Source organism: Pongo abelii, chromosome 2 (assembly GCF_028885655.2).
Source record: "Pongo abelii isolate AG06213 chromosome 2, NHGRI_mPonAbe1-v2.0_pri, whole genome shotgun sequence".
NCBI lineage: Eukaryota > Metazoa > Chordata > Mammalia > Primates > Hominidae > Pongo > Pongo abelii.
The window spans coordinates 77,682,576-77,709,523 of record NC_085928.1 but is presented as its reverse complement, the minus strand read 5'-3'; the positions used below and the strand labels follow the sequence as shown (position 1 = coordinate 77,709,523).

General features: G+C 37.3%; 1 protein-coding gene across 6 annotated transcripts in view; it reads left to right on the top strand.

Moving 5' to 3' along the window:
* Nucleotides 1–26,948, top strand: part of CNTN6 (contactin 6) — a 319,353-nt gene that overhangs the window by 117,340 nt on the left and 175,065 nt on the right. For all 6 annotated transcript variants that reach the window (XM_024243955.3, XM_024243951.3, NM_001131086.1 and 3 more), the window contains 1 exon segment: nucleotides 24,396–24,522. In XM_024243955.3, the coding sequence (XP_024099723.1) occupies nucleotides 24,396–24,522 (127 nt within the window).

Sequence of the window (26,948 nt, the reverse complement as noted above, 5' to 3'; positions counted from 1 at the left end):
ATAAGAATGCTTGTGATTTTTGTACATTGATTTTGTATCCTGATACTTTGCTGAAGTTGCTTATCAGCTTAAGGAGATTTTGGGCTGAGACAATGGGGTTTTCTAGATATATAATCATGTCATCTGCAAACAGGGACAATTTGACTTCCTCTTTTCCTAATTGAATACCCTTTATTTCCTTCTCCTGCCTAATTACCCTGGCCAGAACTTCCAACACTATCTTGAATAGAAGTGGTGAGAGAGGGCATCCCTGTCTTGTGCCAGTTTTCAAAGGGAATGCTTCTAGTTTTTGCCCATTCAGTATGATATTGGCTGTGGGTTTGTCTTAGATAGCTCTTATTATTTTGAGATACATCCCATCAATACCTAATTTATTGAGAGGTTTTAGCATGAAGGGTTGTTGAATTTTGTCAAAGGCCTTTTCTGCGTCTATTGAGATAATCATGTGGTTTTTGTCTTTGGGTCTGTTTATATGCTGGATTACGTTTATTGATTTGGGTATATTGAACCAGCCTTGCATCCCAGGGATGAAGCCCACCTGATCATGGTGGATGAGCTTTTTGATGTGCTGCTGGATTCTGTTTGCCAGTATTTTATTGAGGATTTTTGCATCAATGTTCATCAAGGATATTGGTCTAAAATTCTCTTTTTTGGTTGTGTCTCTGCCCGGCTTTGGTATCAGGATGATTCTGGCCTCACAAAATGAGTTAGGGAGGATTCCCTCTTTTTCTATTGATTGGAATAGTTTCAGAAGGAATGGTACCAGTTCCTCCTTGTACCTGTGGTAGAATTCAGCTGTGAACCCATCTGGTCCTGGACTTTTTTTGGTTGGTAAGCTATTGATTATTGCCACAATTTCAGAGCCCGTTATTGGTCTATTCAGAGATTCAACTTCTTCCTGGTTTAGTCTTGTTAGGGTGTATGTGTTGAGGAATTTATCCATTTCTTCTAGATTTTCTTGTTTATTTGCATAGAGGTGTTTGTAGTATTGTCTGATGGTGGTTTGTATTTCTGTGGGATCGGTGGTGATATCCCCTTTATCATTTTTTATTGCATCTATTTGATTCCTCTCTCTTTTTTTCTTTATTAATCTTGCTAGCAGTCTATCAATTTTGTTGATCCTTTCAAAAAAGCAGCTCCTGGATTCATTAATTTTGTAAAGGGTTTTTTGTGTCTCTATTTCCCTCAGTTCTGCTCTGATTTTAGTTATTTCTTGCCTTCTGCTAGCTTTTGAATGTGTTTGCTCTTGCTTTTCTAGTTCTTTTAATTGTGATGTTAGGGTGTCAATTTTGGATCTTTCCTGCTTTCTCTTATGGGCATTTAGTGGTATAAATTTCCCTCTACACACTGCTTTGAATGTGTCCCAGAGATTCTGGTATGTTGTGTCTTGGTTCTCGTTGGTTTCAAAGAACATCTTTATTTCTGCCTTCATTTCGTTACGTACCCAATAGTCATTCAGGAGCAGGTTGTTCAGTTTCCATGTAGTTGAGCGGTTTTGAGTGAGATTCTTAATCCTGAGTTCTAGCTTGATTGCACTGTGATCTGAGAGATAGTTTGTTATAATTTCTGTTCTTTTACATTTATTGAGGAGAGCTTTACTTCCAAGTATGTGGTCAATTTTGGAATAGGTGTGGTGTGGTGCTGAAAAAAATGTATATTCTGTTGATTTGGGGTGGAGAGTTCTGTAGATGTCTATTAGGTCTGCTTGGTGCAGAGCTGAGTTCAATTCCTGGGTATCCTTGTTGACTTTCTGTCTCGTTGATCTGTCTAATGTTGACAGTGGGGTGTTAAAGTCTCCCATTATTAATGTGTGGGAGTCTAAGTCTCTTTGTAGGTCACTCAGGATTTGCTTTATGAATCTGGGTGCTCCTGTATTGGGTGCATATATATTTAGGATAGTTAGCTCTTCTTGTTGAATTAATCCCTTTACCATTATGTAATGGCCTTCTTTGTCTCTTTTGATCTTTGTTGGTTTAAAGTCTGTTTTATCAGAGACTAGGATTGCAACCCCTGCCTTTTTTTGTTTTCCATTTGCTTGGTAGATCTTCCTCCATCCTTTTATTTTGAGCCTATGTGTGTCTCTGCACGTGAGATGGGTTTCCTGAATACAGCACACTGATGGGTCTTGAGTCTTTATCCAATTTGCCAGTCTGTGTCTTTTAATTGGAGCATTTAGTCCATTTACATTTAAAGTTAATATTGTTATGTGTGAATGTGATCCTGTCATTATGATGTTAGCTTGTTATTTTGCTCCTTAGTTGATGCAGTCTCTTCCTAGTCTCGATGGTCTTTACATTTTGGCATGATTTTGCAGTGGCTGGTACCGGTTGTGCCTTTCCATGTTTAGCGCTTCCTTCAGGAGCTCTTTTAGGCCAGGCCTGGTGGTGACAAAATCTCTCAGCATTTGCTTGTCTGTAAAGGATTTTATTTCTCCTTCACTTATGAAGCTTAGTTTTGCTGGAGATGAAATTCTGGGTTGAAAATTCTTTTCTTTAAGAATGTTGAATATTGGCCCCCACTCTCTTCTGGCTTGTAGGGTTTCTGCCGAGAGATTCACTGTTAGTCTGATGGGCTTCCCTTTGATGGTAACCCGAGCTTTCTCTCTGGCTGCCCTTAACGTTTTTTCCTTCATTTCAACTTTGGTGAATCTGACAATTATGTGTCTTGGAGTTGCTCTTCTCAAGGAGTATCTTTGTGGCATTCTCTGTATTTCCTGAATCTGAATGTTGGCCTGCCTTGCTAGATTGGGGAAGTTCTCCTGGATAATATCCTGCCGAGTGTTTCCAACTTGTTTCCAGTCTCCCCATCACTTTCAGGTACACCAATCAGACGTAGATTTGGTCTTTTCACATAGTCCCACATCTCTTGGAGGCTTTGCTCGTTTCTTTTTATTCTTTTTTCTCTAAACTTCCCTTCTCGCTTCATTTCATTCATTTCATCTTCCATCACTGATACCCTTTCTTCCATTTGATCGCATCGGCTCCTGAGGCTTCTGCATTCTTCACGTAGTTCTCGAGCCTTGGTTTTCAGCTCCATCAGCTCCTTTAAGCACTTCTCTGTATTGTTTATTCTAGTTATACATTCTTCTAAATTTTTTTCAAAGTTTTCAACTTCTTTGCCTTTGGTTTGAATATCCTCCCATAGCTCGGAGTAATTTGATCGTCTGAAGCCTTCTTCTCTCAGCTCGTCAAAGTCATTCTCCGTCCAGCTTTGTTCCGTTGCTGGTGAGGAACTGCATTCCTTTGGAGGAGGAGAGGTACTCTGCTTTTTAGAGTTTCCAGTTTTTCTGCTCTGTTTTTTCCCCATCTTTGTGGTTTTATCTACTTTTGGTCTTTGATGATGGTGATGTACAGATGGGTTTTTGGTGTGGATGTCCTTTCTGTTAGTTTTCCTTCTAACAGACAGGACCCTCAGCTGCAGGTCTGTTGGAGTACCTGGCCGGCCGTGTGAGGTGTCAGTCTGCCCCTGCTGGGGGGTGCCTCCCAGTTAGGCTGCTCGGGGGTCAGGGGTCAAGGACCCACTCGAGGAGGCAGTCGGCCCATTCTCAGATCTCCAACTGCGTGCTGGGAGAACCACTGCTCTCCTCAAAGCTGTCAGACAGGGACATTTAAGTCTGCAGAGGTTACTGCTGTCTTTTTATTTGTCTGTGCCCTGCCCCCAGAGGTGGAGCCTACAGAGGCAGGCAGGCCTCCTTGAGCTGTGGTGGGCTCCACCCAGTTCAAGCTTCCTGGCTGCTTTGTTTACCTAAGCGAGCCTAGGCAATGGCGGGCGCCCCTCCCCCAGCCGCACTGCCGACTTGCTGTTTGATCTCAGACTGCTGTGCTAGCAATCAGCGAGACTCCGTGGGCATAGGACCCTCTGAGCCAGGTGCGGGCTATAATCTCCTGGGGCACCGTTTCCTAAGCCCGTCGGAAAAGCACAGTATTCAGGTGGGAGTGGCCCGATTTTCCAGGTGCCATCTGTCACCCCTGGAAAGGGAACTCCCTGACCCCTTGCGCTTCCCGAGTGAGGCAATGCCTTGCCCCTGCTTTGGCTGGCACACGGTGCATTCACCCACTGACCTGCACCCACTGTCTGGCACTCCCTAGTGAGATGAACCCGGTACCTCAGATGGAAATGCAGAAATCACCCATCTTCTGCATCGCTCATGCTGGGAGCTGTAGACCAGAGCTGTTCCTATTCGGCCATCTTGGCTCCTCCCCAGCATGTATTTTTAATTCAGCTCTTTGGAGAGCTGCATCTACTGAGTACTGCCTGGGCTTGGTCTTCCTATTTAGGTGAATATTGGTGGATGGGGGCCATCTATGATACCTCTAAAGCTACAGTAAGAACAGCCAATGCCACGGCATCAAAGGAAGCCAGAGGCATTTGGACCCTTTGGGGTCTGGCAGGCAAATTAAGAAAAGACTAGATTTGGCCTGAGTCTAGTTTCTTCTCATCTGGACACTAGCTCATAGCTCATAACTGGGCTGTCTTTTTTAAGCTCCATAAATGCAAGCATGGCATGCATATGTGTATACAGAATTTGGACATGTTTTCCAAATCATAAATGTGATCACAGGCTTAAGTAAAATTTATGTCTCCCAAAGCCCTCAGGATTAGTTCCTCATTCTTTAAGGAGGCTCAAAATAACTTCATGTCACTTTGGTTATCTCTCTAGCCCTATTTCTTATCAACTTTTTCCTTAAGAAGAATAACTTGACTTCTCTAAATACTCCTTTATTTCTCTCAAGGCATATCCATTTACTTACCCTATACTCTTTCTTCTTTCTTTCCCTTCCTTTCTTTTTCGTTCTTTTCTTCCCCCACCCCCCCCCCCCCCAAGGTCTGATTTTATCGCCCGGGCTGGAGTACTGTGACACAATCTAGGCTCACTGCAACCTCTGTCTCCTGGGCTCAAGCCATCCTCCCACCTCAGCCTCCTGAGTAGAGTAGCTGGAACTACAGGCACCACCGTGCCCAGCTAATATTTTCCGTGTGTGTGTGTGTGTGTGTGTGTGTGTATTTTTTGTAGAGACAGGGTTTCACCATGCTGCCTAGGCTGGTCTCAAACTCCTGAGTTCAAGTGATCCACTCACCTTGGCCTCCCAAACTGCTGGGATTATAGGAGTGAGCCACCATGCTCAGCCCCTATTCTCTTTCTAAAAGAATCCATTCACTCTTTATTTCCCTATGATTGGGTTAGCATCATGGCTTCTAATGTTTGACTGAATGGTTTTAAATTCTACCCTCCATGAAACAGGAAAATTAGCTTTTTTTCTCATGGAGTTTTGTTGAGATTTGAATCAGATAATAAATGCCAAGTTAGTACATATAACAGAGGGTTGTCAAAAATATCATCATCACTCTCATTTTTCATATCCCAGCTTAACTATCATTTGCACTGAAAAACACTCCCTGAACCTCACAAGATTCAATTAGATAAAATTAGCTGTGATTATTAGAACACCCCCAACACCAATTCCCTTAAATCCAGTAATTCCACTTCTAGAAAAGTTTGCTAAGAAAGTAATTCTAAATTTAGGAAAAACTTTTATTATTGCATTATTTATAATAGAAAATAAAAATACGGAGCTACCCAAACATTTTCACTTCATTTAGACTTATCAGTCATGTGATGGATTGTTAGGAACTTTCTGAATCATATTATTCCATTAAAAATAAAAATTCACAAGGAAAAATTAATAGCAGAGAAATTCCTATGTTATATTGTTAACCTAATAATAGCAGGGATTAAAAATTGATGGTATAGTACTGAAAAAAATCCTGGAATTATAGGTGCAAATATGCTAACAGTAATTATTTTGCAATATAATAATTGGGTATTTTTTCTGAGTCTTGCAAATATTCCATAATAAGCATCCATTACATTTATAATGGCATAAAATAATAACCTTAATCTTTAAAAAATACTAGTTGAGTAAATGAAACTTTTTCCTGCATTTTCTTGCCAGTTCATGTCGCTGGGGAGTGTCACTTATTTCTCTTGTCTAACTGTTTCCCTATGGTGAAAAACATAGAAATGTGTTGATAAAGAACACAAAGAAAGAATGCATGACTAGGAATGAGGAGAAGGGAAAGCTTCATGCATACTCAGCTGTAAAATGTTTGGGCAGGGCACGGTGGCTCACTCCTGTAATCCCAGCACTTTGGGAGGCCAAGGCGGGTGGATCACGAGGTCAGGAGATCGAGACCGTCCTGGCTAACACGGTGAAACCCCGTCTCTACTAAAAAATACAAGAAATCAGCCGGGCGTGGTGGCGGGTGCCTGTAGTCCCAGCTACTCGGGGAGGCTGAGGCAGGAGAATGGCGTGAACCCGGGAGGCGGAGCTTGCAGTGAGCAGAGATTGCGCCACTGCACTCCAGCCTGGGTGACAGAGCGAGACTCCGTCTCAAAAAATACATAAATAAAAATAAAATAAAATAAAATTTTTACAAAGTCAATGTAACAACTCAGGGAAATTATTTGTGTTCAAACATTGAAGTAAGAAAGACAGGAACCCAAATTCAGAACCGGCTGAACCTTGAAGGAATAAACAGTAAATGTCAAGGGCTTTTCTCACACAGGGAATGAACCAGTTTTCCTGCTCATAAAAGAAAACAAAAATATTGAGTATGAGTCTGAAAAATATGAACTTCCTCATGTTTGTCATCTCCATAAACTATCCCTGTCATTTTATCTTTATACTGAGAGGAAGATAATTTAGCAAAATGAAGCACGGGATGCTATTTCATTTTCTTATTACATATTTGAATTCAGTCTAGTATAATTATGGTATTTATGAAGTTTAAACTGATGTAGCAAGAGTAATAGGGAAAATAAGTGATCATCCACTCTCAACATGATAAGGAGCATTTCTTGATAAGAAAGATAACTTTACCAAGTACAGGAAATATGTAAGAGGTTTTATCAGCCAATAATTTTAATTTATGAGATGCTTTCACTGTGTTCCACTAAGAAAATATACATTTATTTCTAAATAAGTTAGTTTTAAAGCAAAATGAGAACAACAGTAGCAAAAATGTCTTACAGTTACAGACACAGGCAAAACAAAAACAAAAATACCTGCCCCCATCTGTGAGAAAAGAACTCACAAAGAACCAGGAAATTATAAATGAGCAGATTTGCCCTTGGCTCTAGGCAAGATCCCTGAGACAGTAATAAGAAATGAGGTTACCAAACATCCAGAGAGATATGAGCTGATAAAACTTAATCAGGCTAGTTTCACAAAGGGCAAATCTTTTCTGACAAATTTGGTGGCATTTTTGCATGGCACATGGGGCAGGAGAAGTACGTGACAGGAATGAGGGATAGAATTCAACTTAAGAAGGTAGAAAGCCATTGATGATATACATGAAAATGAGGTACGGTCTTAGCTTTCCAAAGAAGGCCGCTTGGGAGACGTTTAACCCAAATGCATTGATTTCATTAAGATATTTATGTTGACAAGAAACATGAAGCATGGTTGATGGATTGGCATGCTTAGCAGTGAAACCATGGTAGCAAAATTATGTCTGTTATCATCAAATAATGCACGCTTGGGGTGCATATGTATGTTTGCCATTCCAGATTTTTTTTAGAGTATTCTCATCAGTTATTTGCAGTCATGCACTGCATAATGACATTTTGGTCAATGACTGACTCCCCCCTATAAGATGGTGGTATCTTAGGATTATAATATCTTTTCTATGTATAGATATGTTTAGATACACAAATACTCCCCATTGTGTTACAGTTGTCTACAGTACTCAGTACAGTACCATGCTGGCTGTGCAGGTTTGTAGCCTAGAAGCAATAGGCTGTGTACCATACAGCCTAGGTGTGTAACAGGCTATACTGTCTAGGTTTGTGTAAGTGCACTCTGTGATGTTCCCACAATGACAAAATTGCCTAATGACACATTTCGCAGAATGCATTTCCATTGTTAAGCCACTCATGACTGTATTTACTTTTTCCAAATGTTTATGTTATTAGTATATATAGAGACAGCCAATGACATTTCAGAGAGACAAAATCTTATCTCAAAGAGGAACCAGTGGGCCACACTGCAATATCTCAATGATAATAATAGGTTCTACAGCATTTCTAGCATCTTCACTCTGAGACATTTTTAAAAAACGCTTTTAGTTGTTTTGTGTACTTGACAGTAGGCTGTTATTTTTCAAAGGTTAATGTTGAAGTGTTCTAAAATTGGGAAAGTAATAGGGTCAAACACCCAGAAGTTCAAAAGAAAGAATCTGAGTTTCCTGCTTAGTTGGTCCCTCAGCGTCAATGTACAAATAGGCTTGTCTCTTTCATCTTAAAAAGATAAATAATCAAAACTGACATACATACATACAAACAATTTCTCTACATCCTGCTGTTGTTTCTGCTCACCTCTCCCTTCTCTTTGCTGTCTGACTTCTTTATAGAGTAACCTGTACACCATTCCATAGTTTTATTTCAGTCCTCAGTTTATCTCAAGCTTGGCCTTTATGTCTCAATTCATCTTGATTTGAGAGTGAAATTTCTCCCAAAGAAGAAACAAGAGACTTTCTGATGATCAACATTAGTGCCTTATTGCTGTTGCTCTTGTTTTTCACGGTTACTCTCTAACATATATAACTCTTAACATATGTAACCAATATAACTCTTAACTACATCCTCCTTGTTAAAAACTCTCCTGTTTTGGCCTCCCATATGATGGATGGGGTAGGCAGAATAATGGCCCCCAAGATGTCAATATTCTAATCCCTGGAACATGTGAATCTGTTAAATTACAAGACAAAGGGAAATTAAGGTTAAAAATGGAATTAAGGTTGCTAATAAAGAGATTATTTTGGATTAGCTGGGGAGGCCTTTGAAGTAGAAGAGCGAGGTAGAAAAAGGGCCAGAGGAAAATGTAACTATGGAGGAATAGTAGAGTAATTTAATGTGAGAAGGACTCAAAATGCTGTTCCTGATTTTAAAGATAGAGAAAGGTGTCCACAATCCGAGGAACGTGGGCAACCTCTAGAAGTAGTATAAGACAAGGAAACGGATTTTACTCCAGAGCCTCTAGGAAATGCAGCCCTGATGACACCTTGATTTGAGCTCACTGAGGCCCATTTTGGAATTCAAACCTACAGAACTATAAGATAGTAAAATTGTGTTGTTTTACACCATTGAGTTTGAGGTAATTTGTTACGGCAACAATAGAAAAATAGTACAATGGTGTTCTGGCAAAATAGTCTCAACTTCTCATGCAGATCTTCCTCAGAACATTGGGCTGTTTTCTTTCTTTTGTCAATTCCCTAAATGTTGACAGTCCTTGGTTTTCATCCTTAGCTTTCTTTTTATTCAATTCCATGCTGTTGCTGCCTTTTACAAAGCAATGCCATCAAACTCGGTCTCTTTCCCCAACCAGACTCCTGCTTGTAGCTACCTATCTACATCTACAAGTCCCTCACAAAATCCAAATTTAACAAATTTAAAAGGGCAAAATCATCAGTCTCAAAGAAATGTAAATGAACACATGAAAGATTTTGTTTAACTCACTGATCAATGAAGGGACCAGTAAAATGTTGCAACTCATTCAAAGAAGAATCCAAAGTACCACACATGTGTAGGTGATAAGGAATGCTAAAATAAATGTATAAATAGATGCAGAACAGGCTTACCATTGGATGGTATGTGAATTATATTTTAAGAAAGATGTTACAAAAGCAAACAAGCAAAAAGTTTTGCTTATTCATTAGGGAAAAATAGAAAAACAAAATCACCTGCATTTCATTGGACACAGTTTATTTGCATTTCAATGACCGAAAATTATTTGCATTCTTAATAGTTTTCTCCTCTTTACATTGTTGTAAAGTAGTTAAGAATCATTGAAAGGCAGGGTTAATCTTATAAAAAGTGAACTAGGCAGGGTACTCTGCAATCTTTCCATGTCCATATTGAAATTTTCGCAAGTTTTCCTGATAAGTCCTATCAGATATCTCTAGTCCAAATACTTTCTCATTCTCCTGAAGATCATTTCACACATACATCCCTCTTAAACCTCCCATACTTCCTCTCCTATCATCTGTCTCAGCTGATGATCTTCCTATTTCCCAAGGAAATAAAAGAAAAAAACAGAAGATAATTTTAACTTGCTTTCCACCCAACATGCATCAGTGTATTTTCTCCATCTGTCTCACTGTGGATGGAAGCTTTCTTTCTAAGGTCAACCACTGTACTGTGAACTCAATGCCTCCCCATCACCTCCAGGGTGTCACTCAAGGTATTGTCTTCTTCCTCTCCTGTATCATCATGTTCTCATGCAACTGCATCATGCCCAGAATCATGTCAATATAATGTAGTATTCCATCTCAACCAAATGCACCATTGACCCCATGTCTTTCTGTAGTACAACCCTATTTCTCTGGACCCTTTTATGAGAAACTCCTTAGAATTTTTTTTTTCAAATTCACTGTCTTCAATTCCTCTCTTTACACACTCCATATCCTCACGCCATTCAGGATGTACACTCCACTTAGCAACTCTTGCTAGGTCCTTAGCAACCTCTTCCACATTGCTAAATGCAGTGGTATGTTTTTCGCTCATCTTATTTGCCTAGCTTCCCTATTTGTCAAAGCTGACCATTCAGCTTCTTTAATTTTAGATTCTAGTCCATCACTCTCATAGGACACTCCTACAACACTGGCTATTGTTCCTCAGTCCCTTTACTGGTTCCTCCTCACCAGTGTGATCTTTAGTTGTTGCTGTGTCTTCAGGATGGGTTTGGGGTCTTTGTTTGTTTTGCTTTGTATACACTCAATCCGATGACGTTCAAATGCATATACCTTCAGTTCATAATTATCTCCAGAACTCCAGATTCATCTATTGGATGCCACTTTAGATATTTTAGTAGAATATCTAACAAAAACCTCAAACTCAACATTTATAAAACCAAACTCTTGGTCCTCCTCCTGACCCCCAGCACAAGCAAACTGTTCTACTTGAGTGTTTTCTCTCCCCAGAAAATGGAAAACCTATCCCTCCATTTCCTTAGGCTGAATACCTGATACTCGTTCATATTTCCAAATTTTTCTCCAACATATTACAAATCTCATTGCTTTAATATACAAAAAGAAATCTAGAATCCAATTATTATACATCTATACCACAAATACTTTGGTCCCAGCCACCATTATTTTCGCTTAAATTATATCAATGCTTTCAGCCTCAGGGGTTTGACACTTGCTGTTCCTCTGCCTAGAAATTTTTCTCAGTGCATGTTTTATTATCCACTTTTCTTTAGATCTCTGTTCAGATGTCACCAGACCAGTGATGCCGTCCTTCACTGCCTTTTATAAAATAACACCTCACTTCAGCATTTCTAGCTCCCTTACCCTTTATTTTTCTCCATAGCACTCACGAGAATCTCATATACCCTCTGTTTATTTGTTCATTTATCTTATGCCTCCCTCAATTAGAATACAAGCGCTGTCACAGACTCAAAGTTATCTGTTTTGTTCATTGCTGTATTTTCAGGCTGTAAGATGGTTCTTGCACATAGTAATCCCACAAATATAAATGATTGTTCAGTAAATGAATAAAAAATAAATTAAATTTATATCTCCTTTCTCATCTTCTTTCATTCTCACTGCTCCTTATCTTTCTCTTCTCCTTCTTCCTTTAACAGCTAAGGACTTCAACATACATGCATTCTTGCATTCATCCCTAATAGCTAACTCAGAGTAATCTCTAATGCTGTCTTTGCCTCTTTCCTCACATCAAATCATTTATAATGTTTTGTTGGTATTGTGCCTACATACTTCATAAAAGCTCTCACATCATTCTTGTTCTCTTTACTCCTACTGACAATACCCAATTATCTCAGTGTTTTCAAATGTTTGATAAATAATCTCCTTGATCTGTGGTTTCTCTTTCCCTATCCTTCCTCCTGTGAGTCACAGATCTAAACATATCATAATCTTGCTTAAAACTGAAAACACTTCCATGTTTTCTAACTGTTTACAGGTCAAATTCAAATCTCTGTAATATCACTTAAGGTCCTTCAAAACTGTTCTAAGTCTACCATTCCATCTTTTTATTTCATGACTCTCCTACCTTCCAGACTAGTTATATTCTTTTGAATGACAGGTATTTTCATATCTTTATTCAAGCTATTCTTCCTCTTAAAACTTCCTTGCTATAACTCCTGTTTCAATGCTATTCTTATTTTCATTCTTTTACACATAGCTCAAATGTTGCCTCTTTTGGCATTCTTCCAAAACCTCTAGGTAGAATTAATTGCTTCCTTCTCTGGGCTCCTTTAAAATTATATTTATACTTTTGGTGTAATACTTATCCTGTAATATTGTAGTTTGTTAATTGTTTTCTTATTGGCTTCCCTTTCTGGAGTATATATCATAGTGATTTACAGTACGAGTTCTGGAGTCAGTTTGCCTAGATTCAAAATTGAACCTCACCACCCTTTAGCTATTTGATATTGAGCAAGTTATTTCCATTCTCTACACCTCATTTTCTCATCTTTTAAATGGAAATACTAAAATCTGCCTCACAGAGTTCTTGAAAGGACCAAATAAGATAATTCATGTACAAGTTTAACTTTATTCTTGGCACTTACTATGCTCCCAAATTATTCTTATTTGAGTGTCAGCTTCTTGAGTGTAATCCACTTATTTATTTTTGCATTGTCAGTGCATAAAGAAGGTTCAACACAGAGTTAGAGCTAATAAAAGTTGGTTGAGTTTACTTACGTTGGATTTATCACTGTGTGCTGGCAATATCTAGATAAGCGATGATGTAGAATTTTATTTTGGTCTGGCTTTAACCTAAAGAGATCAACAGAATGTGAAATATATGCTATTGAACTCTTCTTATTATAATTTACTTTATGATCTGCATGCCACTTCCAATATGGCATATACATTTCAGGCAGGTTTAATGCTTAACCTCAAATCACAAGGTCACCATAGATGTCTGACTGGACTGAAATACTGCAGATCTTCAACTTTATACCATGTGTATACCATTAGTTCATTCTGCTAGAGTAACATAAAAATAACCAAAATGATTCCATTATGTTAAAAGCAGCTTTCACTTTAAGAATTGTCTTCTCAAATGTCTACTGCATGTAAGAAACAACAAGCATGGCCACTATCAGGTGACTGTGCAGCTCCTTTTCTTCACATCTTTGGTGTTACCTAGAGTAAGAGGCCACTGAGTGTCCAGTCCATAGACACAGTCTAGCTTTGCGTCTTGTGAAGTGAGTGCTGATTTCAAGTATGGCTTGAATCTAACTGATGCTTGATGTTCAAGCTTTACTGAACATATACTTTTGAAATAATTCCAAATACATTTGTTGAAAGTATTATTATCAAATGATTATTACAATGAAAATTTATTTTTATTACAATTTAAAAGGCAACAATTCAAAAATCAGTCTCCCATCCCAGCCGTTAATACTGAGCAACATCAGTGTCTCCAGCTGTTGGTCGGACAGGTAAACCTGTGAGCCCCAACACCCATCAAAATCAGTATCTTTATACCTGAATTAGTATTTTTTCCTAGTACAAGCATTCCTCTTTTCTTTATTTCTCTATTTTGAAAAACAACAAATCTCTGAGCAATCTTTAATGTTTCCTTTTCCTTTAATCGTGCTCCCACATTCAGTTAACTGGCAAATCACCTTTTACCTTTGCTTTCAATTCTTGCTCCCACCACCTTAGTAAGATGTATCTCTCTACTTAGACTAGTATAAGAATTTCATAACTATTTTTAAAATTCTAGCTTTATCATCTTTATTTTTTAACATAGCTGACAAAGTTTACTTTTTTCCTTTTTTCTTTCTCATATAAAGTAAGTCTGACATATCTTCACTGCATAAAACCCTTCAAAAGATAAACATCAACAGGCAGTGGAATCTCAGTTCAGAGCTTGATGTTTTGATTTAAAGCTCCGGTCTGCCTCTAGTTCTTAAGTAGGACACTTGACCTCTCTAGAATTACTTTTCTGTTTTATTTTTTCCCTGTAAATTAGGTAAACATTTCTCTAAGTATTTTTTTCTATTTTAAAATTTTGTGACTTGACTGGAAGTTTAAAGAAAATTGGTAAAAGATAAATACATGTGGTAAGGGGAGGGAGAAGGAAGAAGGGAAGGGAAGGGAAGGGAAGAGAAAGGAAGGGAAGGAAAAAGGAAAGAAAAAAAAAGGCTTAACTCTTTATAAAACCTGCATTCCAAGAAAGATATTAAGTGAGTTTAGGTTAAGCTCTGCAGGTTAAAGAGTATGAATTTGAAAAACTAAGGTAGAAGTTTGGTAATAGAAGAAAAATAAAGCCAGGGAGGGTAGAGCTTTTATAGTACTGAAAGTATGCAGAACTCAAGTGGATGTATAATTTGTGTCACTCTGGACTTGGAGTCAAACCTGGATTTGAATGCCAGCTCTGGCCTATTAATAAGGATGTGATTTTGAGCTAATTATTTAATGTCTTTAAGTTTTAGTCAGGTTCAACTACATAATTTGCAGACCCCAGTACAAAATGTACATGTGAGGCCCCTTGTTCAAAAGGCAGAAAAAAATTGCCATTAAAGGTATTAAAATATAAAATGTTTTCTTACTTCCCTGGTATCTTTCTTGTTCTGGAATGATGTTTTTTATTTGCTTTTTAATGGCACTTTCCTTTTGGGCATGGGAATACTTTCTCAACGACCCTCACATGCCCTGGGGGCCTTGCCCTACCATGCAGTGTAAATATGACTCACTGCTGACCCACTGACCTCCAGGTTCTCCTTTTCATCAGCTGCCTAACCAATATGCAATGCCCCAGCTCATAGCCCCAACTCACACAAATGGAAAATCCTCAAAGGCTTTGCAACATTTTTGCGAATTAGACTTCTGCAGTAGAAGATATTCTGGAGGTTCCAGGAGCCACGGTGGGGAAATATATTGGGAGCAACAAAATTCTAACACAGAAAGATCTCAGGTACTTTATATCTGGGTGTGATCTTGGAGCTCTCTAGTCTTATCCCTGGATGAAACCTGAAATTTACCCAGGCTCATACAATGTGATTCAGGTAGAACAAAAAAGAATATGACTTTTAGTTCTGTGTTCTTTTAGATACAGGCTTTCTAATGTATGTGAGTTTCCCTTGTGATTTCCTCTAAAAGCCCCGGTTGTCTGCACTTTTGTAGTTCTGGAGAGGAAAAGCAGGCAAACACTGGTCTCTTTCTATGGTTTATTTAAAGCTGTCTTTCTCAAGGCTGTTTTAGTTGTAAGAAATGGAAACCATACAGTTAGTGGTTCATGTAACCTAGAGGCAGATCTCACTAGAAACTGAAACCAAAGATCTAAAAATTCAGGGAATAAAGCCTCTCTCCTCTAAATTACTCATTCTCTCCATCATTCTGTTCCCCCCACCCTCTCTCTCTATCATCTACTTATCTCAATTTCTGCCTTTGTGTAGACTGGTGTTCTCTACCTCTTCATGAGTTTTATGGACGATGGATATTATAAAAGTTATGAACATCCTCATCTCTGCTCAAGCAACCAGCAGAGACTAGCATCTCTTAATATTATATCTAAATTCTTGGGAGAGAGAAACACCACAGCCCAAGAAGAACATATTCACTTCTCATCCAGTCAGCCATGGCCCAAGGAATGGCCTAAAGCAGATTGAACACGCCTTTAAGGATCTCCACAGTTTAAGAGCTACTTCTCCATGAAATGGTTCATGGGCCATTCAGAAATGCCAGAATGTCACTGCATTAGAATAAAAAGTTCTCAGCATTTAGGGAATAATAATGAACTTTAGATACTGGTAGGTTAGATGTAATATTGCAGTCAGATCATGGAATTAACTTTTTAATTCCATAGAAGATAATGGAGGAAGAAAGGGCAGAACCCTATATGCATTTTCAACAATATTGTACAATTTTCACTTAATTGTTACCTAGAAACATTTATTTTTCAGTGTCCACCTATTCCAAAGTTCTTGCCTTACTGCCAGATAAAACATTTTTTTTTTTTTTGAGATAAGGTCTTGAACTCCTGGGCTCAAGCAATCTGCCCGTCTTGGCCTCCCAAAGTGCAGGGATTATAGGTGTGAGCCACCATGCCCAGCCTCTCTAATAAAACATTTTGTAGAGAGTACCATTATAATCATTGGTGATTACAATGTATAGTAGTATGTATACACATATAGTTTTTATATGTGTGTGTGTATATATATATACACACACATACGTATGTATATATGTGTACACACATACACATATAGTAGTATGTGTCTTCAATACAATTACTCACTGATTGTTAAAGTCGCTCAAAAATACCAACACCATTCTTATTCCCAAATACATTCTTGAAGCAAAAGTATTTGAAAATGCATTTTGATTTCTTGTTTTTGATATCATATTGTCACGTTTACAGCTGTTCCTATACAGAAAACCAACATTGTTCTTGCTTTCTGATTGTATAGACAAAACAATAAAGACTTGCTGTTATTTAATCATTTCATTACAGTATGAGGAAAATCTAACAATTTACCAAAAGATATTAAACAATTAGTTGAAACTAGACTTTTTACTTATCAAGTGGTATAAATTCAAGCTCCTAAAAAGTTGATAACAAATATAAATGAAAAAAATGAATGATATCAACTGACTGATGATAATTCAACAAGATCTAACTTCTGTGTCTTTCAAAATGACCTAAAGTTTGTTAGAAAAATGTCTTTAAGTTTCTCATCTATCAAATGGGAACAGAAATTTGTATCTCACAAAAGGCATCACAGGGATTTAATTTGGAAACTGCTGTATGTATATATTTTTTGAAAACCACTAATCATTCTCACAAATATAAGATATTATTAAGCCAAGTTATACCCCCAATTTGGACTACATGAAGTTTAAACCAGACTTTTCTCTGAGTGAAAGTAAAGGAAAGCAAATGAATTAGCATTTGTTGTGTGCTTGTTTTGTGCCTGGCATAATGTATGTTGCTTAATATGCATTATTTCAACCAGGTTTTCTTTTTTTGTGTAGGAGGTAGGGGGTTGGAAATTTTAAAGAGATTTTATGGAGATCTGCAAAAAAGTCATTCATATTCCCACCATCAAAAATTAAGTTACCATCTCAGCATATTTATTTCCTATCTCTTTTCTTCATTTTTTAAAAATCTGATGTTTCATAAAAATGCATTAGCATTTTTATTTTAATCATTCAAACTATGAAAAATTATGCAAGAAAATAAAAAACCTATCTCCAATAAAACTTTCTCTAAAAATAAAAATTATTAATATTTGGTAAAATTATAGCCATCTTTCTATATATAAAAATACAGAAAAGATATACTGTATTCATGTATAGATAGATAATAGCGTAGAATACAAATATTTTATAAAAATGAGATCATACCGAAGATGTTACTTTTAACATCAAGATTAAATTTTATTTTAGTATAAGAAAATAGAATAAAACAAAGTAAAAATGATGAATAATTTGAACTTCTAATAAATGATTTGAGACAAAAAAAATTTTTTTAATGATTTCTCTAAGGTTAAAAGATACAATGAATGATACAAACAGGTCAGAGTACCTTTGTTTGTAAATACAATAATATTATATGTATATATGTGTACACATATGTATCTATAGACTTTTTGCTATGAAGGATGATACTAGCGCTCATACTAGCTAATTATATTCTCTCATTCACTTCTCATTTTTCTATTTTGTTGTTTATCTTATCGAGCTTGTAGCATTTATATTCTGTTCTATAACTAAAACTAGCAGAGATCTTAAGTGTAAGTTTGTGTTTGAAAGTATGCTGTGTGTGTCCCATTATTCCTCCTTCATTCTCAAGATCTGCATATTGATTCATATTTAATTGAATGGATTTCATTGTTAAGTGATCTGTTTAAGAATAATCATCTGTTATTTTTCATATTAGCTTTTTTATATTAGTTTTTTTAATGTTCAAATTGTTCAAATGTGTTTGTTGGATGTCTTTTTTTTTTTTTTTTTTTTTTTTTTGCTTTTGTTGCCCAGGCTGGAGTGCAATGGAGTGATCTCAGCTCACTGCAACCTCTGCCTCCTGGGTTCAAGCGATTCTCCTGCCTCAGCCTCCCTAGTAGCTGGGATTACAGGCGCCCACCACCACGCCCAGCTAATTTTTTATATTTTTAGTAGACATGGGGTTTCACTATGTTGGCCAGGCTGGTCTAAAACTCCTAACCTCAGGTGATCCACCCACCTCCACCTCCCAAAGTGCTCGGATTACATGTGTGAGCCACCGTGCCCAGCTCAGATGCCATTATATTTGAAAGATATATTGGTGATAATACTAAAGTCATCCTTTCATTCAGAATATTTACAGACTTTTCTTCATTGTCTTCTGGTATAAAATGGTACTGTTTAAAATCCCAGCTTATGCTGAGTTTTCTTTTTTACTCTGTGTGTGTATGTGTGTGTGATGAGGTCTTGCTCTGTTACCCAGGCCATAGTACAGCAGTGTGATCATAGTTCACTGCAGCCTCAAATCACTGGGCTCAAGTGATTCTCCCACTTCATCTCCCAAGTAGCTGGGACTACAAGCACCCACCACTGCTAATTTTTCTTTTCTTTTTGCTTTTAGTAGAGACAGGATCTCCCTATAGTACCCAGGCTCAGTCTCAAACTCTTAGCCTCAAGTGATCCTTCTGTCTTGATCTCTCAAAGTGCAGGGATTATAGGCATGAGCCCCTGTGCCCATCCTTTCACTCTTTTACTTAGCTTACTATTTCTGTCCAGTCTTCTTAAAGAAGCTTCCTCTTGATGTTCTTCAAATATTAGTCACTTAACCAGCAAATGCTTTGGTATTGAGTACTCACTCTTTCAAATATTTCTGGAACATGTTCTTTCCATTTATAGTAACTTTTCTTAATGGTATTTACTGAGACATGTGTTTGATTCTGTAACTCAGTGACATCAAGGATCTTAATGTTGAATCATCTTTATCTATGTTTCTAATCAATTACCTTCTCCTCATTGTTTTATTATCTGTGCTTTTTTCACATTATGTGAGATAATTACTATCATCTCAAAACATTATAGCAGTAATGTGACTTTCAGTGGGTATCTGTTTTGTTGCTTGCCTATTCCAATTGATTTATTTGTTATTTATTGATGTTGCCTGGGTTACAATTTGTATCCTTAGGTTCATGGTCTCCAAATTTATCTGGTTCTATTGTCTGTGTATTTTTTTCATATTGACATTGTTATATTATTTTTAAAAACTCATGCTCTTATTCTATAGCATAAAACTGTTTTGAGGAATTCCCTAGGTTTTCTTGAGTTATGTTTTCTTCTAGATTGAGTATTTTCCCTGTCTTGGTCATGCCATGTTTTGCTCTTTTATTGCTGCAATATATTTGCATAGTTACTATTCCATTTCTTTTCATATTGTTCACGCTTGAGAAACTGTGTACAGAAAATTCACTTTTTACTTAATGGGGAAATATATTTTTTGAACTTTCTTTTTATTATATCTGGGAACAGTTTTTTTTTCTCCTTCTTAGCTCCAGTTTGGAGACAGGATTTATGGCGAGTACCCACGTTTTGTAGCCTGAGAGAATGATGGGGCCAAGGGAAGTTCAGCCTTTTTAGGATACCTGGGTGCTTCTCTCTATACTAAGATTTCTTTTTTAATGAATTGTAGCAAGATTATTGTTGGAAGAGACATCAGTATACTTCATTGGAAGATGTAGCACTTTTCTAATGGGCTTCAGAGGCTTCACCCCTGAGTGCATGGGCATGACATTATTAATTGGTTAAATAGAGTCAGCTTTACTATCCATATTTCCCTACTTTACTTTTTTTTTTTTTCCTAGAAGCCTTTTTCATTGCTCTTCAGCCAGAAAGAGGTAAAAGAAAAAGATAAGACCTTTCCATCTGTGTACATACAAATCTACTTATCTCCAGATTTAGAAGTTATAATGAGAATTCTCAGAATGCTGTCATTTCACCAGTAAATCCTACAGGGTGTGAGGACAACATTAGGAAATCAAGAACTCCTTCCCTTCTCTGAGCCTGACCAGACTGTTTTTACTCCACAGTTGTTTTTGGTTTTTTTCTTTAAGTAATTTTGTCAGGAAATCTTCCTTTTCTTTTCAGGCATTGTTAATTTCTGTTTGTTTGTTATTTGTACTTACAATATCTCACACATTTCATTAGGCACTGATGTAAGAAAAGTCAGTAAAACATCTTCAATCCACTTGCTCAATCATCATTTACAGGAACACTAAGATATACGACATAGCATCCTCCTTTAACAGCTGAGAAATCAGAGAACAAGAGTGGTGAAGTAAATTGTCCAGCATTGGGGAGCCAGTAATTGACTAGGCTAGAATTAAAACTTCTATCTATCTACACTTCTAGGTCACTGATGAAAGGTGCCGAAATTACAATTTTAAGATGAAGTTAATAAAAGAACTTAGTTTACCCAATTGCAAATATTTTAGAAGACTAATGCGATGGAAGCAGATCTGAGTGGATGGTGAAAACAATGGAGAGGGAATCAGGAAGCTAAAGTTTAATTTGTTGCTCTCTCTTAAGACAGATGGTAAATTTGGAAAAGATGATTCAACTTCCTAGATTTCAATTTCCTTCTCTGTAATAATGATGATGGATGATGATGATGATGATGATGATGATTGTCATAATTTGATGACTATATATCTACTCATTATGAGGCACAATGTGACATATTTTATAAACAATAAATTATTAAATCTCAAAACAACCATCTGATACAAACATTGCATCTATTTTAATAACAAGGACACAGAAGATTGCTTAAATCCCCTGAGGCCCGTTTGATTCCAGAGCACACGTTCTTAACCAGTAGCCCTATTGTCTTTCCAACCAAGAAGTCTGACCTGAGTGGTCTGTAAAAGATCTTCCAGCTTTGAGGTTCTCTAGTGCTGTGGTTGATATAGAAGGAAATGACTATGGGTTAACATAGGAGAAGCAACCTCACACATCACTCAAGTACAATTATGGGAGTTACAGACTGGACTTCAAATTAAGTCCTAACATGATCAGGTTTACGCTTGATGTTGTGCATTGCACTGTAGGGGAGAAAACATGATTTCTTTTTTTTCCTGTTCTAGGTTTTTAGTTGAGACACCCTCCTACAAACAAAAATCAAATTAACAAAAGAAAAGTAGAAATTTATTAACACATGATGGACCCATCATGCCGAGAGACATCAATTCAAAAGTATTTTTCTCAAGGCAGCGGCTTGGGGTGATGTTTCAGTAATATTTTATCAAAAAGCCATAAATTCTACATAGTAACAAGGCAAAGGAAAGAACAGTTTTAGTCCTTTAAAAGGTGGGAAAATGTGAGAGGATAGTGAAATCTGTTCTCAGATTCCTCTGGTGCCTGCTGGTGCCTTCTCTGGGCTGATAGCAAGTGCTGTCTCCAGTAAGGATGCATGGATGTTCTGCCATCAAGCAAACAGAGGCTGAGGCCGGGTGTTCTCCTGCCTTTTCAGTGCCTTTAACTCAACAATCCTCAATATTTGGGGAGGAAATATTTTGGTTTCTTTCAAGACATTAAAAAATAAAAACCACAGAATTTCACCTTACACATGAGTACTAAGCTCTTCCTCATCCTCTTCCCCTTCCCTTTCTTTCATAGCAATTTAGTCCAAATGCCATGAATTGGAGCTGAGTGAGGTAGGCATCCATGTGCATGTGGAAGAGCAGGGCCACAGCAGCCCAGCCTGAGGTGCTGGAACCTGAGAGGGGCGAGAGAGGCATCGATGCAGGGCAGGGGTTAGGACAGTGGTGACTTGGTGTGAGTGGCAGAGCCCAAGTAAGGTGAGAAGGCCATGCCTGTGGTGGGGTGGCCTGGCAGAGGGTATCAGAGCCTGAGGAAGGGGAAGAAGGTTCCATTGTTAGGGGAGGGTGTTGAAGGCAGAAGCCTGGAGTCTGGTGTTGGAGCCGAGGAGAAGGAGGGTGGTTTCTAGGGGAAAGAGAGCTCCCGTGTGATCTGAAAGATGTGAGAAAGCGAGAAAGCTATCCATGTAGGAATATGTCTGTGTACCAAGTGTCAGAGCCCGAGTGGGGTGAAGGAGGACATCCACACTGGAGGCAGACCCTAAACAGGGTCAGAATCTGAGTGAGATGAGGAGGGAGGAATCACCCAGCCAGTGGTGTCAGGGCAGGTATAGGAGTAAAACTGGGAGTGGACATCAGGACCTGAGCAGAGGGAAGAGGATACTGACAGTAATAGGAGACTAATCACATACAGGAGAATTGAGCAAATGCATAAATATGTCAAAGATAATGGGCACCAGGGTTCTCACAGTCTAAATGGGAGTTGCAAATATAAACAGAGGACAACTGTAAATCACCATAAATGAACACAACACACACATATAAAATCTACGCACACACACAAATCTGCTGAGAGGCTCTGGGCAAGAGCACCTAAAAAAAATGAGTACACTGAGCATCCTCATGATGGTTTCTAAATACCAATCTCTAATAAAGGAAGCCAGGTTTTTTTGTTTTGTTTTGTTTTTGTTTTTAACAACAACAACAACAAAAATGGCTACTTTGCTGGCAGAGCAGGTGAAATACAAGATGATCCTGGAACTCTTTCTTGTATCAGAAAGGAAGAATTCAAAGAAGGGTAAGGACATGCCAAAGGGCAAGCCATTTGAAAGCATCGAATAAATAGCAAATGTATTATAACTCATTTACCAAAATAAGAAAGCTTGGATTCACACCGATAAAACAGATCATCCTAATAGAAATATAAGAATAAAAAGTTTAAATGTCCAACGAGGCATATTTGCATTGTCTAAAGTACCTAGCCACAAAACACTAATTATAAAGAAAAAAAGATACTTACTTTTATACTGGAGAAGTCTGACAGGTACCACCTTAGTCAAATGATTATTTAACTTCAAGAGCAATGGGACAAATAGAAGTCTTAACCGTCTACCTGACAGAATGCAACATAAAGAGCACAGCATCCTGAATCGAATTGTAATGAAAGTGTTTTATTACCTCCAATGGTGTATCCAGTGAAGGAGGAGGGGATAGAGGGAAAGAGGGCAAGACAATGGGATCAGTGTACTTGCTGGCTAGGAGAAGCCTTTTTTATAGTGATTTTTAAAGCCAATTTTTACTGCTTTTATTATTATTTTTAAACATCTTTATAGACCCTTTTATTATATGTGCCCTTGGCATATAGCTCCTACCCCTACAGGGAAGAGTCTGTGACTTGCCATTGATACCTGACTATTCAGACAAGCCCAAATTAGGTGAAACTTTACCAAATAACTGCCTTGTGATCTAAGGTGTTAAAGTCAGGGAAATCAAGGAAAGACTGGGGAATTGTTTCAGATTGAAATAGACTAAAGAGACATAATTAAGAGAGGCCATGCATGGTGAATCGTGCCTGTAATCCCAGCACATTGGGAGGCCGAGGTGAATGGAATGCTTGAGCCCAGAATTTTAAGACTAGCCTGGCAACATGGTGAAACACCATCTCTACAAGAAAACAAAAATTAACCTGGCATGGTGGCAAAAATTAACCCAGGACGGCTAGGTGGGAAGTTCACCTGAGCCCAGGAGGTTGAGGCTGCAGTGAGCTGTGATTGTGTCACTGCAATTCAGCCTGTGCAACAAAATCACAATCTGTCTCAAAAAAAAAAAAAAAAGAAAAGAAAAGAAAAAGAAAAAAGAAAGAAAGAAAAAAAGAAAAAAGAAAAAAAATTATCAACTGGATTCTTTTGGTGTAAAAGATTTTACTGGGGGCCAGACACAGTGGCTTAATCCTGTAAACCCAGCACTTTGGGAGGCTGAGGTGGGAGAATGGCTTGAGGTCAGGAGTTTGAGACCAGCTTGAGCAACAGAAGGTGACTCCATATAGCCAGGCATGGTGGCAGGCACCTGTAGTTCTAACTACTTGGGAGGCTGAGATGGGAGGATCACTTGAGCCCAGGAGTTAGAGGCTGCAGTGAGCTATGATCACACTACTGCACTCTAGCTTGGGTGACAGAGTGAGACACTGTCTCTACAACAAAAATGAAACAACAAAAAAAAGAATTTTATTAGAAAAAATGGGAAATGGGACCTGAAGATTAGCTGCTTAGTGCTGAATCAATGTTAATTTCTTGATATTGTTGGTTTTGGGGGTGTTATGCTCTTTGTTTGTTGGAAATATAAACTAATTTATTTGGGTAATAGGGGATTGGTTTACAAAAGAAAAAAATTCTTTGTCCATTTTTATAATATTTTTTGTGAATTTGAGATTGTTTTAAAATAAAATAATTTTAAATATGTATGTTGAATTGATATGTAATATAGACTTGCATTCAAAACAGGGCCACATTTTTTTTCATGTGATTTATTCTTTTCTTTTCCCAGGTGATGGTCTTTTAAGCCGTCCTATCTTTACTCAGGAGCCACATGACATCATTTTTCCTTTGGATTTATCAAAATCTGAGGTCATCCTGAATTGTGCTGCTAACGGTTACCCTTCACCTCATTATAGGTAAAATCCTACCTCTGGGCACCACACTATTTTGTTCTTCATCACGGAACCAAAACATACACAAAATAAAGTGTTTTATAAAATGTCCTAATTTGTAGTGTACATCTCAAGGAATTTCTCTATGGGTATGCAGCCATGTGACAATCACTCAAATAAGGATACAGGCATTTCCAGTACCCCAGGGTGTTCCCTCATGCCACTTTCCAGGCAATAATTAACCCCCTACCCACCAGCTCCAGATAACCATAATTATGTCTCTGTCTTATTGATTAGGTCTGCTTAGAACATTTATTCTTGAGATTGCTGCCATGCATTGCCATATTGTGGTCAGGATTAAGAAAGAGAGAGAGAGAAGAAAGGGGAGAGAGAAGAGAGAAAGACAGGAAGCAAGTAACACAGGAAGCCAGGAAGAAAAGAAAGATAAAAGGAAGGAAAAAAATAAAGAGAAAGGAAAAAAAGATTTGTTTCCTCAATTTGAAAGACTAAAATGTAAGCTCATTCTGCATTTCCCACCCCTACCTCAATGTGGAACTGCAGGCTCAGTTGCTGCATATGCAATGATTATGAAAATGTTCTATAAAGAATGAATCAAGATGGATATCTAGGTTTATTTCATCAGATAAAATTATGTGACTTCACTGGTGGGTCACATCACCCAAAAATACTGATTTTAGAAATATATGTTGAAGACAGCTATATACACTCTAAGGCAGAAAGCGAAATTTTATTCTGGGCAAATAAGAAAAAAAAAACCTACATTTGTTTCTCACATATTATTTGTGGAATTATAGGGAGAAAGGGTCAGTAAGTTTTTGTTCTTATTTATAAAGTTGCAGCAAAGGCAGAATTTGATTCATATTGTGGGGTGGAATTTACAAATTTAAAAATATATGCATACGTAAATATACATAGCTAAATAATAAAGATATTTAGTTAGTAGAAACTTCATATGTAGTGTTAATACAGGAAAAGAAAATACATATTAAACTTTTGTAGCTTTGGGTTTTAAAAGCATTTTTTTAGTCTTGTTTTATAGTTGTGAAGTTGATATGACACACACAAAAAGTAACAATTTCAGTTCATTTTGGCAAAATAAGCTGGTTTAGCCTAATTTTATTTTGCAGTAAAAATACACTATTGATGTGCATAATTATTTAGATCCTAAAATTGTCTAGATTAATTAGTTAAATGACTTAAATGCACTTAATTAGCTAAATGACTTCAAAGCTAAAGGCAATTCTACCTTACCTTGAATTTTTTTGAGCTAACTTCAGCATCTTCTTTTTACAACAAAGGAGCTGAAAAACCATGCCTTCTCATTCCACATACTAAAGCTTCCTTGTCTTTATCATACCCAAACCAATGAAATTCATCTGTTAGAGGAAGATCCTTCACTTTACAAATTTGGGACACTCAATTCAGAGTTTGAAGATCTGTTAGTTTTTCTTAAATGATGAGCTGTCCTATTAGTTTAATAGATGGTTAAATATATGAAAATTTGATTAATATGTTTATTGAGATCACCTAATACTTAAAGTAGTAATTTTATGTTTGAGAGCTAATTACGTTGATCCTAGGGGTTAGTAGAGAAAGAATATAAGAATTCCTATAACATTTTTTGAAAGTTTGCAGAATATAAGATAGACACATAAATAAATAAATTACAATTTATATAAAAATATCTATTGGCTTTTAACAGGTAGAAAGATATAAAATAGGTTCACAAGATAATTTGCGAATTAGCTTTATCTGTGAAAAAATACACAGAATGAAGACGACAGTTTTCAATGTTGTTAAATGGCTTTTATTTCTAAGATACTTGTAAGCTAAAAGGCTAAAGACAAGTAATTTATGTGCTTATTTCCAGCCCCCATAATCTGGTTTGGCTCATTTCTTTTTTTTTTTAACTTTTAAGTTCAGGGATACATATGCAGGTTTGTTATATAGATAAACCTGTGACATGGTGGTTTGTTGTACAAATTATTTCATTCATCCAGGCACTAACCCTGGTGCTTATTAGCTGTTTTTCCTGATCCTCTCTCTCCTCCCATCCTCCATCCTCCAGCAGGCCCCAGTCTGTTGTTCCGTTACTCATAGACAAGAAACTATGGAAAGAGAGTGAGAAAAGAATTAAGTTTTTAATGCTTAAATGTCAGACTCAGGCCCAACTTTATTGATAATAAAGCAAAGGACGGAGGTATTTCAGATAATGTGCATTACTAACAAAATGTAAAATTTTAGTTTTAATATTTTTATATTATAGTTTTAATATGACCCTCTCTAACTTAAATATAGGTAGTTTTAATATGACCCTTTCTAACTTAAATTTTATTTTTTAAAAAGCCTCACAACTATATTCACCTTAGATTGTGTGTGCATGTGTGTCTTAGAAGGAAAGCCTTTACAATTCACAGATTCTAACATTA